This window comes from Aristolochia californica, unplaced genomic scaffold, assembly GCF_029961685.1.
Source record: "Aristolochia californica isolate CCGP_79_NKW_82.1479 unplaced genomic scaffold, dmAriCali1.0.hap1 SCAF_7, whole genome shotgun sequence".
In the NCBI taxonomy this organism is placed as follows: domain Eukaryota; kingdom Viridiplantae; phylum Streptophyta; class Magnoliopsida; order Piperales; family Aristolochiaceae; genus Aristolochia; species Aristolochia californica.
The window spans coordinates 2,960,210-2,981,739 of NW_027182268.1; the positions used below are offsets into that span (position 1 = coordinate 2,960,210).

General features: G+C 37.2%; 1 protein-coding gene across 4 annotated transcripts; it reads right to left on the bottom strand.

The window, feature by feature from the left end:
* Positions 1 to 2,913: 2,913 nt before the first annotated feature.
* On the bottom strand, positions 2,914 to 16,714 carry LOC137936729 (uncharacterized). 4 transcript variants are annotated; one of them, XR_011109564.1, is made up of 16 exons: positions 16,515 to 16,714; positions 16,292 to 16,446; positions 16,095 to 16,199; positions 15,860 to 16,003; positions 9,276 to 9,392; positions 8,683 to 8,793; positions 8,261 to 8,323; positions 8,046 to 8,172; positions 6,578 to 6,660; positions 6,253 to 6,469; positions 5,919 to 6,046; positions 5,658 to 5,732; positions 5,384 to 5,504; positions 4,895 to 5,034; positions 3,872 to 4,013; positions 2,914 to 3,208 (listed from the first exon to the last, which is right to left on the bottom strand). XR_011109564.1 is itself a non-coding variant. In XM_068781583.1 (15 exons), the coding sequence occupies exons 1-14, from the start codon at positions 16,534 to 16,536 to the stop codon at positions 4,931 to 4,933; spliced, it is 1,572 nt and encodes a 523-aa protein (XP_068637684.1). In that variant the 5' UTR covers positions 16,537 to 16,714; the 3' UTR covers positions 2,914 to 3,208; positions 4,895 to 4,930. The 4 variants fall into 4 exon arrangements, 3 of the variants coding, with proteins under 3 accessions (XP_068637684.1, XP_068637683.1, XP_068637685.1); XM_068781583.1 differs by lacking the exon at positions 3,872 to 4,013; XM_068781582.1 differs by lacking the exon at positions 2,914 to 3,208 and having other exon boundaries at positions 3,566 to 4,013.
* Positions 16,715 to 21,530: the final 4,816 nt, after the last annotated feature.

The window sequence follows — 21,530 nt, forward strand, 5'->3', positions numbered from 1 at the left end:
CCGCCCATTCTCTAACGCCTCTCACGGGATTCAAACGCGGGACATGGCTTGCCCAGCTCTGATACCATGACAATGGCTAACCAATACACCCAAAAGATCGACCTATTAGGCGTAGAAAACTACCGCCTACAAGAGTGGACAGAATCACTCTGACACCCACCTCGCCCATTCTTGGCCGTCTCTCACGGGATTCGAATGGGGGACGTGGCGTGCCCAACTCTGATACCATGACAATGACTAGCCAATACACCCAAAGGGCTGATCTGTTAGGTGCGGAAAGCTATCGCCTACAAGAGTGGATGAAACCACTCTAACACCGACCCCGCCCATTCTTGACTGCCTCTCACGGGATTCGAACGCTGGATGTGGTTTGGCCAACTCTGATACCATGATAGCGGCTAACCAATACACCCAAAAGACCGATATTTTAGGTGTGAAAAGTTATCGCCTACAAGAGTGGATGAAACCACTTTGACAGGCATATTGGAAGATGTGCCATTTTATACAAAAATATTCTATACATCATTTGCAGCAAACTGGGAATTCGTGTTGTTCTCTCACCCCCAACTTGAAGGGGAGTATTGGAAGATAAGCTCAAGCCCACACGACCAAGAAAAATCCACATATCTAAGATTATTATAAGATGGGTTACACGACCAAGGAAGACCCACAAGATGGGCCCAAGCCCATAAGAAGTAGGACCGACAATGATTACCAGGAGCTGGCATCCTTATCACATCAATTGGAAGATCAAGAAAGACTCATAACATCAAAGAAGAATTTTAGTTTGAGTTATGTTTATCTTTTATCAATATTGAGTTATTTAATTATGTTAGGACTCATCTTTAAGTGTTAGAGTTTGGATGTAATTGGGACAATAGTAGTTTTATTGTAATTGGACTTTACTACCTTTCTCTATTATAAATAGAGTTCATGTACTTTGATTACAACAAGTTATTGATGTCAATGAAATATTTCACTTTTCCATAAATTCAATACAACCCATACATAAATTTTTACAATTTGCACACCCAGGTGGTTGATGCATTTAATATCCTGTTTAATGATTCTATTAAGAAATGCATTCTTCACATCAAGTTGATATAAGAACTATTAAAAATTTGAAGCAAGAGATTAAAGAATCCATAGAAAATTTTATTTAGCCATAAGGGAGAATATCTCCTCATAATCGATTTCATAACATTGAGTATACCCCTTAGCTACCAGTCGAGCTTTTTTAAGTCTTGCTATTATGCCATCCGGGTTATGTTTAAGTGTGAACAAACCACTTGCATCCCACTGGTTTTTTGCTCTCCATCTAGGATACTAAAGGGCCTCCTAATAAGACCTAGGAAGAGGCATTGAAGTAAGGTATGTGCAACAAGTAGAAGACAACCGTTTGACAGTGGCTAGCCAATACACCCAATAGATCGATCTGTTAGGCGCGGAAAGCTACTGCGTACAAGAGTGGACAGAACCACTCTGACACCCACCCCGCCCATTCTTGACCGCCTCTCACGGGATTCGAACACGGAATGTGGCGTGCCCAACTCTGATACCATGATAGTGGCTAGCCAATACAACCCAACAAACCGATCTGTTAGGTGTAGAAAGTTATCGCCTATAAGAGTAGACAGAACCACTCTGACATCCACCCCGCCCATTCTTGACCGCCTCTCACGGGATTCGAACACGGGACGTGGCGTGCCCAGCTCTGATACCATGACAACGACTAGCCAATACTACCCAACAGACCGATCTGTTAGGTGCGGAAAGCTACCATCTATAAGAGTGGACGAAACCACTTTGACACCTACCCCGCCCATTCTCTAACGCCTCTCACGGGATTCGAACGCGGGACATGGCTTGTCTAGCACTGATACCATGGTAACGGCTAGCCAATACTACCCAACAGACTTATCTGTTAGGTGTAGAAAGCTACCGCACACTCTGACACCGTTGAGTAGATAAAAAATTATACATAGGGTGAGATTTAGATGGTTGAGTGCAAGAGTGGTTCTTTCCAAGCAACAATGGGTTGAGTATCATAGGAAGAACCAACACAATAGGTAAAGAGGGAGGAGAACTTACCTCAAGAGGATTTGTAGATTCCACAAGAGCGTGTTCAGCCAATCAGGAGGATAAAGATGATTGCATACTAGTATGAAATGAGTGGAGCTTCCAATTGCATCATAGGTTTGGAAATACTTGTAGAAGGTGAGAACCAAGGTGGTGTAGTACCCAATAGAGGTGGTGCATTACCAAGTACATAACAAGATTTCCCCTTAAGAAAAGTCACAAAGAGGGATTATAACATACATATGCTTTTTGGATATGATAGCATTCCCAAAAAAATTACATTTAATGGCCTGAGGGTTAACTGTTTGTGTAAAGAGATGTGTGATGGAAAAAACAAGCACATCCAAAAACCTTCAAAGGAAAGGAAAAAACATTATCATGAGAGAACAACATGGAGTAAGGTGACTTTTTATGGATAATTGAGGAAGACAATTAGCTAATGAGCAAACATGCTGAGAATAACATGTGACCAAGAGACATGAAGCATATTCATTTACTCTAATTAAGTCCTAGCAATTTCAAGTAAATGTCTAGTTCTCTGTTAAGCCACTCCATTATGTTATAGAGTATAAACACGTGATGTTTAATGAATAATACCATGCTTCATACAAAATCTTTGAAACTCACCAGAGATATACTCTTTGGCATTATCAAACCGAAGAATTTTCAATTTTGAACCAAATTGACTGGAGACCATTGCATGAAAAAATTTAAAAAACAAGTAAAAATTCAGATTTATCTTTCATTGAGAATAGCCACATTGTTCTAGTATAATCATCAATAAATATAATAAAATATTTAAATTGACAAATAATTGAAACATTCAGTGGACCCCACACATTAATATGAACTAAAGAAAAAGGAATAAGACCCTTAATTTCAGACCCAAGGAGAATAAGTATTTTTCTGGTGTTTACTCAAATGGCACACTTCACATTGTAATTAAAAAATGGACATAAAAGAGGGAAATAGTGTCTAGATTGGATTGAAGAAAAGGATATCCCAATCTATTATGTCATTCTAGAGCATTTTCTTGTAAACTTGCTACGGCAAAGACTATTGGAAAGTCCAAGAAGTAAAGTTCCCCTTGCTCATGGCCACCACTAATTACCCATTTGGTCTGCAAATCCTAAAAGATACAATGAGTAGTAAAAAAAGTTATGGAACAATAAAAAAAATTGGTTAGCTAACAATAAATTCTTGTTTCCCTTTCATCCGTAGTAACAGGATGGAAAACACTCATCTCCTACAATATATCAACCAGCTCACTGTAATATGTAGTGATAGACCTCTGATCTTTCTTGAGGCTAAACATTCTAACATATAATTCAAAAACTCGTGACAAGTTACTTTTTTTAGCATAAATAAGGATTTCCACGTTTCCTTATTTGTGTCATAATTCATAACTTGATTCCTTAAATCGAAACCCATGTTGTTAATTTAGCCAATGTTAATTTAGCCAAGTCACAATCTAACTATCCTCGGTTCCCAATTGTCATTCAATGAGACGGGAGGGTCATCCTTACTAAATGTTGACTTCTTATTAGCCTTCAAGTATAATTTAACTGATCGTGACCAACTCATATAGTTTTGGTCATTTAATCTCTCAGAAATAATCATAATAGTATCATTCCCTTATGAATTTCCAGAGTTCCTCAAAGGGGTAAAAACCTCACCAAAATCTGTCATGTATGCTGTAAATATGAAACCTAAACAGTCCCAAAAACAACACAAGAACCAATAGTGCAATGGTGTTGTGGATCCCACTTCTCAAAAAAATTAGGGTTTTTACCAATTGAGAGTATCACTCTGCCCTAATATGCAATTCACTTGTTGTTGTAGGTAATACTCAGAAATTCCACAGATTTCTCAATTTTTCAGGGCTGACATCATCCAACCCAATGATGATGTAAGCAGTTAAGCCAAGTGGTGGGCTGCACAACAAAAAAAAAAGAATTTTTTAATAAAGAACTCTCCTTTAACGCATAAGTTTAATTCTATGCACTTAGATTTACATATACCATGAAAAGGTCCTAGAAACTAGGGCTGATGCAGACAGAGCCCAAGATGATGTAGGTAGAGGACCTAGTATTGGGTCACATAGTGCAAAAAGAGTTATTTTTCACTCAATAAATTTTCATGGGCAATAAATAGTTTCAAAACTGCTCGACAGGAGGTAGGAGCCGTCAAGCCTAAGGTTATGGTAAGAGACCAACCGGTCAAGGCAAATTTCAAAAAAACCCCTTCTTATGAAGTCATAAGCTTCAATGGAAGGAACCGGAGGAGAAGGATGAAGGGCTCCACCTAAGATCTAATACTTTGATACCATGTAAAACAATGAACTTTAGGGTTTTGGAGAGAGATAGAAAGATAAAAAAGAAGAGAAAATTCAAAGTGCCGGAAATACTCTAGTTGGGGGACAAGCTCAAGCCCAGGCTTTTTATAGAGTTCTGAAATAAGAATTACAAAAATGCTCCTTCTCACTTAAATATACTTAAAACTCTTATATCTTCCTACATACTTGTTCAAATTATATGAAAATTGAACTAAAAATAAAACTAAATACATAGAACAATATAGTGTAGTTGTTGGACTTTATAGTGAGTGAAAAATGATGATATTGCCCTTCAATAGATTTTCTAATATTTCGCTAGATCCAATATCAAACGAGATACATGGATGCTGGTTGTAAAAATTACTGCAAGTTAATTGGACAAAAACGGACTCAACAACCACAAAATATTCTCTACATGCTGCAATGAAACAACAGCGGATACAAGAAGGGGCTAAACCAAAGCAGCATTAATCAACTTACCAGCAAAAAACCTTCCATTATCAGCTAAATACTAGTTCAGGGCTCTGACAAGGCTAGTTCTTGAAAGACCTTTCCCCTATGCTCAAAATTCCTAAATCCATCAAAGCTTGCACAACCTGGGGTTAGCACAATTGCCTCTCCTATTTCCAGGACAAAAAAGATTTTATTAACAGTAGATACATTAAGATTAATAATGACAAACTAAGTGGCAAAGTAATAGAACAGAGACTAAATGCACAAGCAGAAAATTCCTTTGCACGCAAGATTCAAAGACTTACGCCATGCAAAGAAACAAAAACATACAGAATCACCATGGAACAATTATTTCTCATAAGGCCACAACAGAGTCTACCAAGAATATCTTTTGGAAAGACCAGAACAAACACTTCATGAAAATTCTGAAACTCTATCAGATAACCTTCATTAACTAAAGCACATAGGCCACTGTAATTTTTTGTGTTTATTTAATGCAGTGGAGAAAGGACAAACCATAAATAGCAATACTCCTTGCAAGGTCCACAGCTTCTTCCAGGTTTGATGTTCGAAGACAAGGTATTGCCAAGCCACCATCTTTTAAAGTCTTCTGAATCATCTCTCCTGACGCACCAAACTGACATTGGCCAGTAAACTTTGTCAGTAGGCAAAATTTTCTAAAGTATCATTAAGGGATAAATAATTATTTAATTGTACCTAAGCTCATCCAGAAAAAAAAATCAAGCATGAAAAGATACATGCAACTGCTTACAAGCAAATTCTTACTTACAGTGATGACGCATTTGTGGTACCTGAGAGGCTCTATTAACTTTTCAAAGCCATTGGGTTCTTTATCGCCTAAAATCTGCTGAAGCCACAAAAAAAAAGTAAGTGCGTAGAGATTAACTTTTGTGTGCAAAAGTTGAATTTGAAAGAATAATCACATCCAATCAATCATCAAGAGTAAAAAATAAAATATAGAACATTTGAAGTCATCACTTGAGTCTGAAAATTTCAATGAATTAACCATGATCAACACAGAATGTAGAACCTTTGCAAGGCCTCCGAGAAGAATTATTGATTTTTTATTCCTAAGACCCATCAATCCTGCATATGTTGCTTCAACATTTGTTGCCTTGCTGTCATCCACCCATGTTACTCCCCGGACATCTCTATGCACTGGGCATAATGAGCATAAATTAATCAAACAATACAGATCTGGGAAAAACAGATGTTTGTGAAATGATCCGTTACAAGACTATGGATAACCTCAAAGCAAGAGGAAGCAGATTCAGGTTTTTGGTTCAGTGAAAAAAGAAATGCATCAAGAAATAATTGCTTAACCAAATTGCAGTCTATGGCTATGGGACGGAAGACATGCTTACCAATTTGCAATCTATGGGATGGAGGACTCAAACTCTCCAGTGTTGCATTTATCGAGTCTGGATCAATTCCAGTGTCCAACCCAAGAACTGAAAATCCAGCCACTGCTGCATTCTGATAGTTGTGGGTCCCCATTGTCTTTAATTTTCCAAGTTGCAGTTGAGCAACTACTCCAGTAGTGGGAATCTTTATGGTAGCAACCTTTTTTTCTGTGTCTACCTTTGTAGCATAAACAAGTTTTCTTTATTATTCTCTTATACTTATCACTCCCCCCAAAGCCATATACAACAAACAATAGCAAGAGAGGGAGAGAGCAGCGATTGCAACCTTGATACCAGGAAGATCACCTATCCAAGCCACATTACATTTGGGTGCATGCTCACTAAAAGCAGCTTTCAGATATTGATCTCCTGCAATTTACAGTATGAGAGGCATGGTTGTACAAGGGTCAAAACAAAACAGTTAAAGGTTAATCCAGCACCCTTTCCGTTTATTTTATACTGATTTTCTTATCCTTTTCATTTGCAACAAGTAAAGCCATAAAGGGTGTTTCATTGCCCAATTGTTTTCCCATTTACCTGTAAGTAAAGAGGTAAATAAATGCGTAAACAAAAATTCAGAAAATGACTTCATTAAATAATCATAAAAATAACATTAATAATATATTAACCTATTAAAATGTTAACTAAACATATAACTAACCTTCAACCATCTCAAAAACAAGTCCACTACTACATTTACAAGAACCCCCCCCCCCCCCCCCCCCCCCCCCCCCACCCACACCTAATATGGAGAAATAATTACTATATTGCCCTCAACATAAACAGGTCAGTGGGTAATTGGTTATAGAATACTCTTTTACCCATTCAAGGATTTGCAGAAAATCACTCGCTCACTCATGTATGAAATAAAATTGTGTTACCTGTTTAAAAATTTGGTAAAAAATTCTTTTAACCATTTGAGAATTTGGGAAACATTACCAATTTACCCATGGATGAAGCAACGTTCTTTTACCATTTGAACAGGACCACCAGTTTACACCTATATTATTTATTGAACTTATTATAATTCTACAAGTCAAATTGCCAGCCCTAATTAGAGGATTACCCAGTAAGCATGATTAGCATTTAAAAAAAAAACTGAGTAGGTCACCCAACCTAGAAACATGACCTGGTCCAATTGAACATGGATCAACAAGGCTGGACTACCACTTGAACCATTTTAACTGTCATTTGAAAAAAAGGAAAGTTACGACAAAATAAAATAATCTGCTGGGGGAGAGGGTGACCTTCTCCTCTCCCCGGCTCTATTACAGAGAGATTCGGAGACAGCAAGGCTCTGCCCCCTCCCCCTTTCTTTTTGGAGGCAAGGGATGGGCCTCCGCTCCATACTGCCATACAGAGCTCTGCACAGCAAGGGGGAGGACAGAGGCTCCTTCCCCTCCTTTCCTTACCCTCCCCCATCGGTGTTGAGAGACCATGTGCCCTGGGTGGATCAGCCAGGTAACAATCAAAACCTAGAAGGTCAAGTTGACTGGTTCTCAGGTCATGGTTTTATCAGATCCAATGGGAGGACCCAATTTTTTATGTTATTTTTTGGTAAAGTTACGAATCGGTGCGACATGGGGCTGAATCTCAATGGATCGTGAAATGGGGGGACCCAGTTAACCCCATTTTTAACCAGCCAGTCCAGTCTAGGTCCTGATGCTTCTAAAATCACATATTTAAGTATTTTTCTTACAATTACATTTTCAAAAAAATAGGACAAGTCAATTTGCTTTCTGAAAGGCTTCAACCTGACGGAAGAATGGCAAGTTTGCCACATTTCATCTTAGCAAAGACACGGCACTTCATTTCAGCATAGTTCCTCATTGTCTTGTGTCTCTCCAGATGATCAGGAGTGAGGTTTAGAACAACAGCAACCTGCCCGGTCCTTCTAAAAGTTTACATGGATGATCAAAATAAAAATAAAATATCCATAGGCACATCTCGGTGTCAGGAAACCACTTACAGCTGGAGAAAAACACTTATGTGGAATTTCCATCATGTAGCTGCTAACCTCCACAACAGCAACCTGGAGTCACCAAAGAGGGAAACAGGTAAGTGGAAAGGTTAACAGTAAATGAAATAGGTAGATAATATAATAATGAGAAACAGATAATTGACAAAGAATGTATAAACTAAGACCATTGAGATGATCAGCTTGGCGTTTTGTGATTACCAATTTCCAAGAGAAAATTAAAAGCTAACAGTGTAAGCAACTATTCTGACTACCTGATATGTGTGGCAACCAACCCACCAGCTCATTTCTTGTTTCATTCTAGCCGGGGAGTTGGTCCACCTGGAATCAGCTTTACCGTTCTTTGGACATGCATGTGTCTATCATATGATCATGGAAAATTATTTCCTTCCATAGTTAATTCACTAACTTGCCTCAAACATCTTGTTTGCTGAAGGTGATTTTAAACACTGGATTGCAGCCTCAGAAAGCGGATGTCCAAGGTTCCCTCCGACAAAAGTCTTGATGCCTAAATAGTGAAGCATCTGCACCCAAAATATTTTAGGACAAGCAACAGAATGTGTAGACAACTACTGCTTCAATACCAACCAACCTCATGCATAAATGTAATGGCAACAATTCTGGACAATTTATAGATGATGAATACCTAAAATGTGACTCTTTTAGTATTTTCTTTTCAGCCAGTATTCTCTGGAAACCAGCTCTGCCCTGAACCAAGTAAAACTTAATGCACTTGAAGACTCAAGATGGGCATCTATAGAATTTTTATGATGGAAAACCTCATTCAGAAAGAATTTGGATGTTTGATTAACTATGCATCACTTCAAATGAACTGTGCATACTTGTGACTTACTTAAAATGCAATATGACCGTGATAAAACATACAATATTTCAACTTTCAACCATTCCTCCAACAATAATGGAGAAACAAAAGACTAAGATTTAACAGCTTAACTAATAAAAAATTAAAATAAAATGAAAAGAAATAGAGACATGTCATAATTACCTGTCCAGTAAAAACAGTGGTAGTTGATTTTCCATTAGTTCCAGTTATTCCAATTAACTTAATTTCCTCAGGCAACGCTTCTGCAGCAAAATCCAACTCAGATATTACTTCCTTTCCCTGTATCAACATAAGAAGTTCCAATAGGTGCAATCAATAGAAGATTTTAAACTTAAGATCATTGAAAAGAATGAGAATGTGGATACTCATAAAAAAATTAAAAATAAAAAGAAAGGAAAAGAAAAAAAGAAGATGAAGAATTACATGTACAGGCAGATTAGATAATTTAGTGGTTCAAAATCCAGATAAAAATAAAATGAATCATAAATAAATATTGATTTGGATTAATCCATTTAGTAAGCCCTACCTAACTACCATCTATTGAAGTAGTTTAAGTCGCATGAGTTGTAATTATGATAAATTTTATGTTCTTTTTTTCTTTTTACTCATGAAGTAGGGTTTCTACCCTAAAACTATAAGTATCAAGCTAAGCGGGAGGCCACTAAAATTCGTGCTCTAATTCCTCACTTTCTCCTTCTCCTTTCCTGCCTCATGTGTCAAGCCTTCTCTCCTAAACTCTCCTCTCCTTTTCTCCTTCTTCTTCCACTAAACTGTAGTTGTTCTAAACATGAAACCCTAGAATATAACATGATACTAGAGCAGGGATTCCAGGGTTTCAAGTAAAGCTACACCCAAAGTGTTAACAGTGTGCAAAGGAGGAGTTTTTTCAGCCATTGAAATAAGCAAGGTGCTGGATTTTTCAAATTCCAGCAAGGTCCTAAATCAGATAAGAAGTTCCTAATCCATGAAACTCATTTTAATTCATCCAAAACCAAGTCCTAAACATTCAATTTCGTTTTAGCTTCAATCTCCATGATTTGGTGGAAAACAAGCCTCTTCATAGTCATGTATGGCTAAATTCCGATTTTTTTTAAGTTCTTATATCTCAATTATTTAGACATGAATTTGATGCCAAAAATTCAGGCATTCAATTTCTAAAATTCCTTCTTAATGTTGGATTAATCTCCCCTTGTTCAATGCAAAGTTTAATTTTCAAATCAATGAAACCAAAAGTAGGGTTTGAAGTTAGTTGTTAAAGGAAAAATGTTTGTTTAAGTAAGCCTTCAATCCCATCTTTAAGTGTGTTATTTTTGTGGGTTAATCATCAATTTTTGAGCATTGATTCAATGTTTAATTGTTGGAATTGATCCAATTTCGAATTTTGCATGTTTAGTTCAAATATGAAGTCATATTCTGCATAGAGTTATTCAACATCTATTCAGCTATACCTTGTGAATTTGTGGATTCCAATTTTGAAATTGTGTGTTTGCCTTGCACATCGTTTGAGTTAATTACAAAATAGAGTGTTTGTTATTCATCTAGTATGGCAGAAATCTCAAGTAATTCTTCTTCTTCATCATCATATACTGATTTCATCAAGCATGATCCCTTGAGAATCACTATAATTCCTCTCAAGGGTTTGAGTAACTACTTCTCATAGTCTCAATCCGTCAAACGTTTTTTGATTACTAGAGACCTTGTTGGACATATAAACCAGCCACCTATGCATGTTGATGAACCTTCCTGCCACAAGTAGTTGAGAGAAGATACCTTAGTTATCAATTAGCTAATAAATAGCATAAAAGAACAAGTTGCAAATAATGTTGTTCACTTGGAAACAACTAAGGAGATTTGGGAGACATGTCTTGAATTATATTCTATCCTTGACAGTCTTCAAAAGATTTATGATATAATTCAGGAGATGTACATGACAAAGCATAAAGAAAACCTTCATGAATACTTTGTTAGATTCAGAGGTCTATTACAGGAATGGAAGGTTGATCAACCTTACTCAACATATATTGCAACTCAAGAAAAGCAAAGAGGAGATCTGGTCTCAGCCATATGCCTTGCAAATCTACAGCCTTACTTAGATGTTGCAAGGTTATAGGTACTTAGTTCAACAACCAAACCTTCTTTTAACAATGTGTGTGCTACCATGCTTGTTCCAGTTAAAGAATCTTCAACTCAACAAGAAGAAGTAGAAAAATCAGCAATGTTCTCCCAAGGAAGGGGGGGCAACAACTATGGAAGAGGAAGAGAAAGAGAAAGAGGCGGAAAATCTTAAAGTAGATGGAGAGGAAGAACTACGGGTGACCCACTTCCATCTCCCCAAACTTTACTCAGAACAAAAAGGGTATTTTTTGTGGTTTAAACAATCATCTAGTTGACAAGTACAAGAAGTTACATGGCAAGCTGGAGTTTTTTAAGGCCAATCAAGTCTCAACTGCTACCACAACAGCCCCACAAAGTGTTACCTCTGTCTTAGATCATCACAAAAGGAAGATGGTTCTTGCAGAAGAAGATTATGACTTATTTCAAAAATTTAAGAACTTGATGGCTCCACCTTCAAGTGCCACTACAGCTATGGTTGCTACTATTGGTATATTCTTCTTCATTTCATATTCTAGTCTTCATCCTAGATCATTGATTTTGGTGCTTCTGAACATCTTACCAGTAAAATAAATAACACATCTTCCTTGACCCCTTGTACTACATATATCTATTGCAGATGGGTCCGAAACTAAAGTTCAGAGTACCGGTATATCCACTTTATCTTCCTCTCTTTCACTTTCTAATGTTTTATTTGTATTTCAATTCCCTCTTAGTCTTATGTCTGATAGCCAGTTAACTAAAAGGCTTAATTGTTTTATTTCCTTCTCATTGTATTTTTAGGACATCAAAATGAAGCAAGTGATTGGTGGCAGCCATGAGAGAAGAGCTTTCAAAGTTATGGATCCAGCAACTCTAACAACCATAACAACAACCAATAAAGAAGTCAAACAATGACACAATAGTCTGAGCCATCCTTGTCAATTTTGTTATTATTAGGTCCCTCGTTAAAATCTTTTTCTCAATTATCTTGTGAGTTTTGTGAGTTTAGGAAGCTTCATCATTCTATATTTCAACCCAAGCAAAACAATATATCGCCTAGTCCTTTCTCTTTGATTCATTCAAATTTGTAGAGGCCAATTAATGTTCCAAATATTTCACAGCCTAAGTATTTTGTGATTTTTGTGGATGATCATAGAAGGGTTACTTGTTATATTTGATGCAAGATAAATCTGAAATGTTTACTATCTTTAATTCTTCTTGTGTTATAGTTGAGACATAGTTTCAAAGGAAAATTCAGATATTAAGGTTTGATAATGCAAAAGAATATGTTTCCTCTCAATTTCGGAATTTATGCCAAAAAAAGGCATTGTCCATCAATCTTGTAGTGTGGATACACCACAACAAAATGGTGTCTCAGACTGGAAGAACAAGCATCTTGTTGAAGTTGCACAGACACTCATGTTGTCCATAAATGTTCCTAAGTTCTATTGGCCATATGCAGTCTCATTGCTTGTTTTTTTAATAAACCACATGCCTTCTAGTGTATTACATGAGAGTACACCATTCTCCAAGTTATTTCATGATTCGTCTGCTATCCTGCTACCTCTTCGAGTATTTCGGTGTGTTTCGTGTGTTCATAATTTGGGTCCTCACCAAAACAAGTTTAATCCCAAGGCTATCAAGTTTTTTTTCCTGGGATACTCGAAAAAATCAAAAAGGTTATGTGTGTTATTCAACTAGTCTAAAAAAGACCTTTGTCTATGCTGATGTAACTTTTTTTGAAGATCAACCATGTTCTTCCGTTAATTCTCCTCCAGGTTTTACACCTCTACAAGAATGCTCAGGCAAGTTGTTACATTGGATGACCAAGTGCATGAAAATAGGGAGTCATCTTCGACATCAGAGAATGCTCTCTCTTCCCGACCAACCACTCACCTATGGAGTCTCCTAATGCTTTTGAGGTACACTCTCCTCCATTTTCTTCAATTGTTTTTGGCCCACCATAAGACACCAGACCAATTGCCCTTCGTAAAGAACCTCAAATCACTGCTGCTAGACAACCATCCACATCTCATCCCCTTGGTATCTTTTTTTTCACACACCGCCTATTTGAACCTTGTGTTTCATTCTTGGTTGCAATGTCATCCTCCATTCCTGATATGTATAATGAGGCATTATTTAATCCAAGATAGAAGGCTGCCATGGATAAGGAGATCCAGGCCATGTATAACAACCATACTTGGGATTTGACTTCCCTTCCATCAATTAAAAAGGCAGAAAGCTATATATGGGTGTTTAACCTTAAATATAATCCTTATAGTATCATGGCCAGGTATAAAGGTAGACTGGTTGCAAAAGGCTACACTCAATATTATGGTATTGATTATGATAAAACCTTTTCTTCAGTAGCCATGATGAATTTTGTCCGAGTTCTTATTTCTTTAGCAGACAATTCTAAATGGGTTATATATAAGTAGGATGTTAAAAATGCATTTCTCAATAGTGACCAATCAAAAGAGGTCTATATGTGCGAACCAGCAGGTTATATGGTTAAGGGGGAGAAGGTGTGCCACCTAAATAAGGCTATTTATGGCTTGAAACAACCCTCTCGTGTTTGGTTCGATAAATTTACTACTGGTTATTCGCCTTGGGTTCATACAATGTGAAAATGATCACTCTGTATTTACAAAAAAAATTGTAAAAGGCATGATTCTTATGGATGTTTATGTTGATGATATTATTATTACTAGGAGTTATATTGAGTGTATTCAGCAAACAAAAAAGGAATTGAATAAAGAATTTCAAACCAAAGACCTAGGACTCCTCAAATATTTGCTGAGTATAGAAGTTCTGCAATCCAGAGATGGCATTATCTTGTCTCATAGGAAGTATGTTCTTGATTTATTAAAAGAAACTAGAATGTTTGGATGTAAGCCCATTGATACACCAATGGAACCAAATAGTAAATTGTGTTTTGAATATGGTTGTTGATTTGTGTGCTAAATTGGGTCCCTCCCTGCAATCTCTTGTTGTAAGGGAAGACCTCCTTTGATGTATTCTCTTGCTTTTCTTCGTAATAAAATCATCATTGTTTTAAAAAAAAATAAGGTGATACAATTGATGTTGGACAGTTCCAACGTTTAGTTGGAAAATTAATTTATCTCACAATCACAAGACCCAGCATATCTTATTCCATGTGCGTCATCAGTCAAATTATGCATCACCCCGACAGTCTCATTAGATGGCACAAGAGAGTATTCCGGTATCTCAAGAAATATCCAAGTCAAAAATTATTATATAAATGTCATGGACATACTAATATCAAGGGTTTTGCAAATGCATATTGGGCTAGCTCTCCCGTTGACAGAAAATCAACTTTTGGTTATTGAACAACTGTGGGAGGTAATTTAGTCGTCTAGGGAAGCAAAATAATAATAATAATAATAATAATAATAATAATAATAATAAAAATAAAAATTTTAAAAAAATACCAATGGCCATTTGGTCTAGTGGTATTCTTCTTACATTAGGTGCGTCAGGTCGTGAGTTCGAATCGCGCAACGCCCCTCTCAAAAAAAAAAAAAGAAGAAGCAAAAAATAGAATGTTGAAACTAGGTCAAGTGCCAAAGCAGAATATAGGACCATGACTCATGTAGAGCTCAGGTTTCAAACAACTAAGTCTATGCAACTCCACTGTGACAACCAGGTAGTCATTCACATTGCAACCAATCCAGCTTTTCATAAAAGTACCAAACACATTGAAATTGATTGTCATTTTGTTTGAGAAAATTTGCAAGCAGCTGTCTTATCCATGCAATATGCTCCTTCCAATAACTAGCTAACAGATATTTTCACAAAAGTTATTCCTACAAACTTCCTCTCAACTACATGTACCAAGTTAGGGATATTTGACGTCTTTGCACTTGCTTGAGGAACAATGTTGACGTAGTATGAATAGCATCTATTATAATTAAGTGAATCACATGAATTGAAATTATGATAGATTTTATATTGTTGTTTTTACTCATGTACTAGGGTTTTTACCGTAAAACTATAATATCAAGCTAAGGGGGAAGGCACTAGAATTGGTGCTCTAATTCCTCACTTTCTCCATCACCTTTCTTGCCTCACATGCCTAGCCTTCTCTCCTAAACTTTCCTCTCTCCTTTCCTGCTTCTTTCTCCTTCTTGTCCCCCTAAACCCTAGTTGTTATAAGCATCAAACCCTAGAATCTAACACCATCACATATGTGGTAAGAAAATAAATAATTGCTCAGACATTCTTTCATGTAATGAAATATGTTCTGAAATTTCGAAAAGTTACCAAGTTATACATGACTCCAATATTTCTATGGGTTAAAAAGATCTCAAGGACAATTTTTTTATTCATAAAATAATAACCGTGGAATACAACTCACACCATTATGATCTGAGGTCTGGACATAAACTAGGTAGATTGAACTGTCCCACCCAACATAATATGATATAACAAAATTAAATTATCAATGTTACATGAGTTCCAGGATTAACATCGCGAAACATTTATCATGACAATGAACCCACAGAAGCACTTCAAAAGTACAAATGCACCTGTGATGATAGCAATAATTCTCTCCAGAATAAGTAAAAACATATCAAATTTCTGCAAATTTTGTAGTTCTGAAAAACACATTGCCCAAGCGTATGCCTTACCGACTGCAGTAACGCATGCAGACCATAATTTTCAAGAGGAACAGCTGGAGAAACCACAACTCTGTCTGCTTCCTCTAGAATACTTCTATCACATTCTCCTAAAACTGTTTTCAAATTGCTGTATTCTCCGAACAGAGGATCGTTCTACACAACACCAGGATGACACTAAGTTGAATATGCAACTCTAAGATAAAGGGTCGAAAATGTTGTATTTGGGGCAGAGATGTCCAGTTACCTCTAGCGGGACCAAGTGTTGGTTCTTATCAAAGGCGACGACATTAGCACCTCTAGCCAGAGCAAGTCTGGCGGCGGCTCTTCCACATACGCCGAGGCCAATTACCTACATAGTGCATAAATGATAGAATCAACTCAACCTAGCAGGTAATAGGACTATAGGAGTATACATAAATTTAGAAAATGGGAATTTCATACCGCAACTTTTTGGCCCTTGAGATCTTCCTTCGGAGCCAACAAGTTCGTGCAGCATCTGATTGTTGTCGCAGAAGAACCAAGAACTTGGGAACAAGCCTCCTGTCTGCGTATAAACGAGTTCGACTTCATCATATCAGTGGACGGCGCAAATTTCCCTGTCAGACTCTTTAAGATTAGAAAGTGAGATGAAGCATGCAGGAGGATAGTGTTCTAGGTCACTCACAAGAAGCCAGTAGGCAAGACATCGCTGGATATGAGCTTCCCTCTCAAGGATGTCAGACGCGTTTCTTCTGTGGTGAAGAAGGGCAAGATGCTGTGTCTTCGTCCTGGAATGGCTGTAGTGTTGAGGGAAGGAGATCACTCATTAGACTGGTAGAGAGCATTAATAACGGAGAAAATAACTATCGTGGAGAGTGGGAGACTGATAGCTGACAGGCAGTAGGAGTACGAATGGAAGAGGCGAGGGGAGCAATAGAGGGGAGAGGAGAGAGAAATGACACCAGGAGTCCTCTTTCTGTCTACACGTGGGAAGAGAATCTCGAGTAACTTACGATGGAGGGAAAACTTCAAATCTGCCACGTACCTAAATCAATTTTTCGGAATATTTACGAATCATATATTATTTGATAGTAAATTCAGACTTCACATATCAAATACGTCAAATTTATGATTCATATATTAATTGATGGTAAATTCAAGTTTCACAGATTTCACGGATTGTAGAGTTACATAACATAGTATTTTACCGTAATACGGCTGATCTAATACGAAAAACCATTTGATACAAAACGGTTATCCCAACCATCCAATCATAATCGGATGGTTGAGATAGCGTTTTGCATATTTCACACCAAATAACTTTTCGTATTGGATCAGTCTTCTTCCCCGAGATTTTTACATGCATGGTAATTAACTCCCCCTTAATCTCTTCTACACTTTTTCTCCCCTTTTTGTTATCGATAAAAAAGATTACACGCTAATAAGACACAAGTAGAGACAAAAGTAGAGAAATGTCCATCCCAAGTTTCACTCCTAAACTTTCAAGATTGAAAATTTTCAAGTTTTAAATTTACTTTTTCATGGATATATCCTTAAGCCAGTAATCTTGAGTTAACTGGTTTAAGGAGGGTTGCTCATGCCTAATTCTCTGATAGATGCTATATTCTGACATGAGAATTAAGTTAATTATAATAGAATAACCTTTATAATTGTGTTATAGGTGGTTATTTATCGGTTTTCAAATGAAATGAGCATTTATTGAATTTGGCATTAATCACTGTCGATATTGTATATTTTTCTCTCCTGAATTATATTTTATTTTTTTTAAGGTTTATTTCTTCCTGAAATGCTTTTTATAGATTTAATTATGGAATTTCAGGAGAATTACGGTGGAGAAGGAGATATTTACCAAAATACCCTTAGTGAAATGGAGATGATTTTTAGGTCAAATTGTTTTAAAATAAACAAGATGGTATTTAAAGGAAAGGGGGGGCGTCGAGCGAGGGGGAGGTCGAAAGGGGACCCGAGAGGGGGGACCCGAGAGGGAAAACCCGAGGGGGGAAGGCAGCGTGAAGAGAAGGAAAAAGGGAGACCAAAAACAGAGTTTGTTTGACCGGAAACAGGGGAGGATCCGAGAGGAGTTCCCCACCGCCGTTCGCCGGGCCACCGTCGTCCACCACCATCCGGCAACCGAGAACAGACCCGAGGAGAGCTCGAGAGAGTCTCCATCGCGGCGAATTCGACGCTGCCATTCTTTGCTCGCCAGGCCGGGAGGGAATCCGAGAGGGCTTCTCCGGTGCCACTTCTTCTTTCCGACCATCCTCCGGCGTCGGTTACGTATTTCCGACCAGTCCCGGAGCTATTCCGACTCCAACCGAGACTCGAGAGAGCCGGTTGGAGAACGTCAGCTCTGTTTCGCTCTTCGCCGGACGTTACCTCTTTCCGTCGGCTTCTAACCGTCGTCGCCGGCGTCGTCTCTACCTCCGGCCACTCACTATTGCTACCCGACGCCACCAATTTCCGGAAATCGCAGCACCCGTGAGAACGAGTTGCTGCCCGAGCGAGAGGAGGAAGAAGGGGAGTAATTCGTCATTATTGAATTTGATTTTTTATATGGTTTGAACTTAGGTTTTGAATGTTAATTGAATTTGATTTGATAATTAATTTTATTTAAGACTTGTTTTCTTGATATTTGATTAAATTAGTTAATTAGGGTAAGATTATAATTGAGGAGATTTTGGTATTTTGATCCGATTTCTGTCTTCAACTCTAGGCGCCCGAGAGGGGCTAGACGCAAGGATTGAGAAATCCGGATTCGTGGTTACGTGGCGCTCGAGAGAGGCACGAATCACGGTAAAATCCAGAGTTAACGTTTCCTGTTGTGCAAGTAGTTAATTAAATATATTGCTTGATAATTTAGGATATAATTAGTGTTTAGTTCATATTAATTCATCATATTTGGTTAGGCTAGTTGACTGAAGAATACACGAAATTCAATCCTCCCTGTGGATATGACCCTCGCTTACTGCTAGATTACATGAACGATTCGTACGCTTGCGAGGTATAAAAGTCGATGTAACTAAAATTCTACATCAAGTTTTTGGCGCCGTTGCCGGGGAGGCACGTATTAAGTGTATTTCTTTGTTCTCCATGGTCTTAGGTTAGATTTATTTTTATATTATTTTATTATTTATTTTATTTTATTTTATTTTATTTTATTTTATTTCTGCTTTCATAATTTTTGCTTGGGATTTTTTTTTTTTTTATGAAATTATTTTTATTTATTCTAGTTAGTTCATATTTTTAGTAGTGAGTTTGTTAGCTTAATTTGATAGTTCGTTTTATTTCTTTTTGTGTTTTTATGCACGGGCGCCGCTCCCTAGGTGGACCATTAGCTCCCTTTGTTGAAGAGGTAGAACAGATTTGTAGGAAAACACCTGAAGTCAAAGTAAGAGCTACCATGGCCAATCAGGGTGAACCATTACAGTTACCTGCAACAGGGAAGCTAAGATCCAGATGGTCCGGTCCATTTGAGGTCACACAGATGTTTCCTCATGGCGCTATTGAGATCCGCAATCACGAAGACGGGTCGGTCTTCAAAGTTAACGGTCAGAGGCTCAAACCGTATCTTGAGAATTCATCTTGAATGCGTCAAAGTCTTGCTTACGACTATAAACTTAGCACATTGTGGGCAATCCCCACGTTTCTATCCCTTTGTACATTACAGTTTTATTTTTATTTTATTTTTTTATTTTATTTTATTTTTTTATTTTATTTTTTTATTTTATATATTTTATTTAATTTAATTTTATTTTTTTTGGTTTATTCATTCTTATTTGCCGGCTGAGAGCATAAATGGTTCCGGTAGTCGATGACCACACTTTTGGTCCCTAGTTTGAGAGGTCTGTACTCAAACAACCGTTCTGGGATTGACCAGTTCGATCTTGAAGTATTGAATGAAAACCTTATAGTGAGTAACTTAAGGACTTGTGTTCAGCGCGTGATTCCTGCTGCCTTCAGTGGCCAGTCACACGGAGATTTCTTCAAAGTGTGATGTGGGATAGCGGTTTCATCTACGGATGATTACCTACGGGTACGGCTGATACGAGTAAACCTTCTTCGAGGGAGACTATGTATCATTCCTGGGGGTCTTTATTGACTTTTCGGTATTATTGTTGATGACCAAACACATATGGTCCCACCTATGGATTTAGGAGCCCTGAGGGAGCTTAACCCTTTCTTTTTGTAGTCGTTCTAGTGTTTTAACTTTTCCCCATTGAGGACAATGTCAGGTTTAGGTTTGGGGGGAGAAACAACTCTTTTATATCTTAACAATGATTTTCTTTTGATTTTTTTTTGTTCGTGGTCTTCAAATTACTCCTCATAGTATGTGGTTAACATTAGTAGAGTTAAAATAAGTTGATCAAATGTGTTTCAAAAATTTTCGTAAAACTGTGTGGAATATGCCTAGTAGAAATCTGATATCATTTGTTGTGATTCATGAGAATTCAATGGGATAACTTACTATTGCATTAGACTTGGAACTTAGTTGCAAAAGAGAACATGTAAATCTAGTGTTGATCTATGTTAGTCTGAATAGTCTTGTATGCCTGTTTGAACTCATTCCTTTTTATACCTCAGTGAAATTCCTTGTTGTAATGTATGAATGCAAATGGAAATGCTCTTGCTTGCAAAAGACAGATAACTTCAGAAACAGCCTGGGCAAACCCAGGGACATGCACCGGAACAGTCGGTTACTTAAAAATAAGTGCATGTGCAGTGAAGACGAATAGAAAATGGTGGTAATACCAAAAGTATTCAGTGAAAAAAAAAAAAAATACGCTGGTAATAGCAAAAGTGCGCTGGTAATAGCGTAAAATGGTTCTAAATCTGGAAGCAATGAGTTTCCTTAACTTTGATGATGAATTGTAATTTGAAAGAAGTTGCAAGTCAAGATTGAAATTGGTATATTTCTTTTGTGAGATTGTAAGACAACAGACTTACTTTACTATTTTCTCTTAATTGTGATGTGACCAGGATTTTATTGTTATTTGCTGCCTCTTTGTTCTGTTGGAGTAATAGCTTATGGGTCACATTGGTTCAGGTGGAGTAATAATGAGTGTATTTGGATTGATAATAGGCTATATTTTACACAGGTTTTAATATTTCGCAAGATCTCATATGATTTTCAGATATTTTACGATACTAAATGTTAGTCATATGCTAATGAGGAGTAAATTTTCTTCAGTTTTTCTTTTTATATTATTGATTTATATGAATTTTGTGGGTAAATTCCATGCAAACCCTCACGAGACATAACTCGTCCACTACTGTAGAGTAGGGGTTTAACGGCTTGTTGCAAGCGCTAAATGCAATCGTGCTCCCTACGAAAGTGGCATTTTGTTTTCTTAGGCTTAATTTTGGTTTGATTGTTGTTTTGCTAGGGACTAGCAAAGATTTAGGTTTGGGGGTGTGATAGATGCTATATTCTGACATGAGAATTAAGTTAATTATAATAGAATAACCTTTATAATTGTGTTATAGGTGGTTATTTATCGGTTTTCAAATGAAATGAGCATTTATTGAATTTGACATTAATCACTGTCGATATTGTATATTTTTCTCTCCTGAATTATATTTTATTTTTTTTAAGGTTTATTTCTTCCTGAAATGCTTTCTATAGATTTAATTATGGAATTTCAGGAGAATTACGGTGGAGAAGGAGATATTTACCAAAATA